The sequence below is a fragment of the Triturus cristatus genome, chromosome 1_2 (assembly GCF_964204655.1).
Source record: "Triturus cristatus chromosome 1_2, aTriCri1.1, whole genome shotgun sequence".
NCBI classification, from domain to species: domain Eukaryota; kingdom Metazoa; phylum Chordata; class Amphibia; order Caudata; family Salamandridae; genus Triturus; species Triturus cristatus.
In genome coordinates this window covers 138453522-138459521 of record NC_140580.1, presented here as the reverse complement: position 1 = coordinate 138459521, position 6000 = coordinate 138453522, and the positions used below count along the sequence as shown (strand labels likewise).

At 40.4% G+C, this 6000-nt stretch overlaps 1 protein-coding gene across 1 annotated transcript in view; it reads right to left on the bottom strand.

Annotated features, from left to right (window-relative positions):
* Positions 1–215: 215 nt before the first annotated feature.
* Positions 216–6000, bottom strand: part of ABLIM1 (actin binding LIM protein 1) — a 698379-nt gene continuing 692594 nt past the window's right edge. Inside the window, exons 24-25 of the mRNA XM_085603287.1 lie at positions 3414–3494; positions 216–1190 (exon numbers count right to left, since the gene is read on the bottom strand). Coding sequence (XP_085459413.1) covers positions 1077–1190; positions 3414–3494 — 195 coding nt within the window. The 3' untranslated portion in view covers positions 216–1076. The remainder of the gene's footprint in view (positions 1191–3413; positions 3495–6000) is intronic.

Genomic DNA, 6000 nt, shown 5'->3' with positions numbered 1-6000 from the left:
GGAACCAATTACCCAAGTCGTATTTAAACATAAAAATTATCAAGAACGTGCCAACTAACAATTTCTTGTGCAGACTGACACAAAACAATCAATAGGATGTGCTTTTCTCCCACTTTTCACTTGTTGACTTCCCGCTTATAAATGTATAAAAAATTGACTATTTACATGAACAAAGAAAAAGGCAACTAAGGCAAAAAAATACAGTACTACAATGATTCCCAAAAAATAACATGGCATTTAATCTTTGAAGAGTTCTGATCATGTGCAGATGAAAACAGTCTGGACTTTTTTGACTTGAAAAAATAATAACATGCGAATGGCCTTTCGTTTTGAGAGGACACAGCTGCAAAGCCTGGCGCCTGCTCCGAGCTGGAAAGTTCTAAATATCACCACGTCCACTCGTCTCACACGGATCATGTAATCTTTAACATCTTCAGATTGTGACTGTGGTCATCCAGCTAACACCAGAGGTTGATGCACATTCATCAGATGCACCCGGAGGCTTCTGGGTGGTGAGCGTCATTAACAAAAAACACAAATGAAAAAAAAAAAAAACTACAACAATACAGTTGTGCAAAAGGGTCTCCAAAAATAAAAGGGGGCAATGCTATGTTCTATTTATTATTACACGTTTGTGGATTTCTTCAAAACATTTCTACACACTATATATAGATTTCGTCCTTTGAGTGCTAACTACTTCATCCTGTCAGGCGTTTCTAAGGGCACTTCCGGGCTCTCCCAGAGCTGCAGTCCATTGTCCCAGGCATGATGAGGAAGGGATTCCCTGGACTGCATATGGTGAAAAAATAATAAATCTGTTAAAGCCACAATTGGGTGTTTAGGGGATCATAATCTTCTGCACCCAGGACCACCCCCCTACTCATGGGTGTCCACGACCTAGGTATTGGGGGCGCAACATGATTTTTCCCTTTTGTGGTCCTTCTTTTGTAAGTTCGCTCCTGAAATAAAATGGAGTTGTGATTGTGTAGATATATATATATATATATATATTTATATATATGTTTATGAGGCATTATCCTATAATCTTTTAAAGTCAGCACAAGCAGGCCAGCGGGTCAGAAGAGCATAGCTCGCTTCTTCATGTCATTGCGTCTCCATAGAGGTAACCGGTCAAATTCCTGTATCGGCATTCCAAATATCTCGTGGAAGACTTCAGGGGCAAGGTGACGCTGCAGTTGGGGAGATGAGAAGAGAAGAAAAAAATCAACCTGATATCAACTGATCGCTCACAATCGTTTTATACTTTGTCGTTCAAAACAACAGAACTCTGATCAATACTTTCACCATCACAAAGTCTGGAGAATGAAGAACAGAGCATGCTATAGGGCTCCAGCTTTTCACTGGCACTTGCAGGCCGAAACTGATTTTGGGTTGCATTTTTTCTTGCTCACATGGGATGTTACCGGGCAGGTCAGAGTGGACTTCCACTTTTGGAGCATGGCCAAGGCTCATATGATTATTTAATCCTGGTATGAAGTGGCACAGTGAGTAAAAAATGTTGAACTGGCATATGGCCAGTAAATGAGATTAGCTCAAGAATTCTGCCAATGACATTTATGTTTTTCTCAGTGAGATGCCCTACCTGCCAATAGGTATGCCCAGACATGGTATTGTGATTGCTGTAGCGCATATGACTCAAGCTGCACCTCAATGATATGACTCAAGAAGACTGTATCCAGTTTAGGATTCATTTTATGCAGAGGGATATGGCCGGCAGTTCAGGCTCTACAGCTCCTACTGGAGCAGGACCAAGGCTGACGTCCGTACACTAAGTATGTTTCTCGAGTGGCACACTGAGTAAAATATTGGACTGTAAAACAGTCCAAAGTAGTTACCAGAGGCACAGTTCAATTCAAGCATCCCATCCATCAAGTTTTTGTTTTGCTCAAGAAGATAAGAAAAAGATAAAATATAATCAGGACCCTTTTAAAGCCTTTGTTGTTTATCCAAATCCAGCAAACATCAAAAGAACCCTCTTACTCAGTGTATGCAGATCATAAACTCCAAAGAGCAAAGAATTGGGTCTTCTCCACCGATGAGTTAAGTCGAAGATATTGTCTCCTATGATTGCAAGCATTAGAAAGATACATTAACTGACATTTAATGTGGGACGCTGAAGGTCCCCTGGGAAGTAAGGAATTAAAGGGGAAATCAATAATTTCTCTCCTGATTTATTTAGTTATTCCTGATTTCCCCCAGACTACATCTACGACTGGCAGGTGGAGTGTCTGGCTGAAAGACACCAGATCTATTGAGTTACCGTAGATTTCATATTCATTCCATAGGGGTGATCATTTCAATTTCCAGCCTCATCAGAATTACAGGGGACCTCGTAATCAGGTCCTTTTTCAGCACATTCAGGATTTGCATTTTCAAAATTATAAATGTAAAAAAAGTAACCCCCACCCCCCAAATTTGCAATTGGTTAATCCTACAACTTGTTAAGATGCATTACTGCTCTGATCTCCATCCTCCTCCTCCCTAGGGGTGCCTTCAGGGGGTTCAAGGATTGTGCAATACCGCCATGTGGCATACAGTCAGTGCCTCCCAACAGCATCTTTGCCTCTATGCTCATATCTGTAAGAGAGTGCGAGCACAAAAACAAAATGTTCCCTCATTTGCAATGGGCCATGCCCCTGTGCAAATGAAGGAGCTCCCCACTGTGCCTGTGCTGGTCTTTGTATAGAAGAGTCAACACAAGCATCTGTAGCTCATTATATAATACCAAAGTGTCCCGGGGCACAAAAAAGCAAACACAAACTCCTATTGCTCTCCCAGGGCAGTTTTTGCTATACAGCCCTTGAAGAGCACATTTTTGGGACACTGACATAGTCGTGGTTAGCCTAAGACTATTTGTGCAGGACTTCAACCAGAATAACAGCTTGTGTCATCATTTAATACACCACTTCATGATGAACACTGGATCCGGTCATAAAGGGCACATTTCTACTACAATGAAGAAATACTCAAGACAACCCATAACAGGATACCAAAATGGTGAATGGTTTAAAGCACAAAGCCTGAGAGAAGAGGCTGAAATATTTAATTATGTACACATTGGCAGCAGGAATGAGTATAGGACACATCCATTCCAATCCCTAAAGAAAGTCAACATTGTGCAGATGGTGATATTTTTCAGTGCAAGAGTAAAATAAAAACCTCGAAAATTAAGGATGCGGAGGTTGAGACGTAACAGAAGAACATTATTGTTCAGAGAAAGAGGAGTGACAGCATGTAATAGCCGCTCAATATTAGGGAACCATACACTGCTATACAGCAGGACGTAACCCAGAGTACTGAATAAACAGAAAACCAAGTGCATATACATTTTTGTAGTATGAATCTGTTTCCCTCACAAAGTAGCACACTGTGAAGCTGCTAGGTTCTCTCACCTCAAGCCTGGTTCTGTCCACATCTCGAAGATGTTTATTGCGCCCCCTGTTGGTCACCATGAGCATCTGGTATGGATAAATCTGTCATAAATATAATCGGTAACAGTGAGAAATATATCACCAAAAAACTGCAAGTGACTACAGATACTGCATAAGGAAGCTCCCTATTATCCTAGCATGTTTTTCGAAAAGGTTCACAACAAACATACGCCAATTCAGCTGACACAGCAGGCAAATATTCTATCTTTTAGAGCAACATGAGCGACAATGGCAGCCATTATTCACAGTGGCTCCAATATTTACAACCCATTTTCACATCTAGGTGCATAAATAAGTAAAATACAAGGGCAAAATCCAGTTCTGAGTTCACAAGATCTTGAATGGTGGAATTTTGTGTGTACACAAAATTTTAAGTGTGAGTAAACCAGCTCATGTGTTCCAAATTCGTAGGTTAATGGATATCCACATACCTTTTGAATGTACAATCTAACCCTGAATTACTCATGTTAGTGGTAGGAGTAAATCAGGTTGCAGGATGGGAAAGTTGAGGAAATTCCATCAAACTTGGTGGGGGTGTAGTGGAAGGGGCTCTTCCACAATGAAATATATTGTATATTGGATAAGAATACGTGAATCCATACAAAGAGCTTGACTATGGCGTTTTCATAAGTGGAATAGCAGGCTTGTTACATTTCTGCATATGAGATTCTTTGATTACGCTTGGAATTCGGTAATTGTCTCATTAAGGCTGCTCTTTGAAATACTTTAGACTACAGACTACCTTTATAAATTGAGCCCAACATGTGTTTGGTAATTCTTTTAGCCAAAGCAGACGACTGCCTAAACGACCCTCCCAGCCTTAAGTCACGATGCTTGCATACATCAGAGGTGTCCAAAAGAGACCTAGCCTGATCATATTACACTGTTGTTAGGGTGACTGGGCAACATACACACATTTGATCCACAGATTTCAGAGAAGTCCCTTCACCTCCTTCATTCCTACTAAATATGGCGGCTTTTGTCTACTCACTGTAGCAAATGCTCAAGGTCCTAGTCACGAATCCTTTGTCAACCTAAGTGACACAAAGCGTCATCTGTGCCTGCTAAAGATATATCTTCAGAGGATCAGAAATGAAGATCTGCTTGCCTGATAAGCGAATAATATGTAGTTGTAAGAATGGTAAAGGAGTAAAGGAGTTTGAACATATGTTTTCCCAGGCAATGGATGGGGAAAGTGTTACATTTGAAATAAGAAGGCAGCAAACAGGATCCAGGGGTTTACTCTTTAGATGCAGATTTATAGCTGGAGAAAAGAAAATATACACCTCCAACTACCACACAGTCCTTTACCGGCATGAACATTTACATTGAGTCAGACTAGATCTCCATTACAGTTACGTTTTGCAACTTTTCCCTTTCTTCTTGTTCGCGTAATCCTTCTTTTTCACTTTGCATTCTTCATCAAGTCGTCTTATTTTGAAGAAATTAATGCTGGTTGTATTTTCAAATGTATTTTTAAGCCACTATGGGATCAGTTTAGAAGATCCTGGTCTGTGTCCCCACAATAAATCATATGGTGAAACTCCACTAATGTTGTTGGGAATTGTATATATTAGCAAAGTAGCTTCCAAAGCTTTTCTGTGCTTCAGTTCACCTTTGACTGACAATTGTACAGCTTCTTTCACAAGTCTACTAAACCTCTCCACTTTCCACTGATTTTGGATGGAGTACAGATATTTGTCTATGCTTAATATCACACTTCGCAAGGAAGTCCTTCATTTCTTTGTATATGAACTGTGGTGCATTGTCTCATTTCTTAAGGGAATCCCCCTTCTACAGAAATCAACATTCAGAAATTCAATTTTAAAATCTGCGGTGACTTTACCCAAAGGTCTCCTGATATGAAACTGCTGACAAAGGATCAATTACATCTATGTCCAACTTCCTCCAAGGCCCTTTCAGAGGCTCTGCTTCTTCAAACTACATTCTCGAACCCATTTGTTGATAGCACCATCCATTGAAGGCTACCAGACATGCTCCTGTGCTTGCATTTTTGTACCCGACATATCAAGATGTTTTTGAAGGTTGTATTTAATTAGTTTTAGTTGTCCTTCTATACCCTCAAATAGCCCTTCAACTTTCATTCCACTTTGGATTCTTAGGGCAAACCACATCTGATAAACCCATCTTCATTTCAGTAAACCAGTCTGACTCTGTCACTGAACAATTGATGTTGACTCCTGTTTTGACAGGGATATAATTAGCTGTGAAGGCTACCTCTCACTCCACTCCTCCTCACACATCCCCGACTTACCAGGCTCCACTAATAAGGGATGTTTGGACAGGCAACCCCAAAATGTTTTTTTTTTTTACCAGAAATGTGCTCAAATAAGCCCAATTTAGCTGCCAATCTGGCTAATTTCTCTGTTAATGGAGAAAACAATAACTAGAGGTTTCTGCAGTTTTCATAAAATGTTTGCGCCCCATACATTCATAAAGGCTCAGCAGCACACATGCAGGAAAGCAGTTCTTTCTATTACAGAATAATTCTGCTCTCCTGCATTCACAGTTCCAGATCCATAAAATT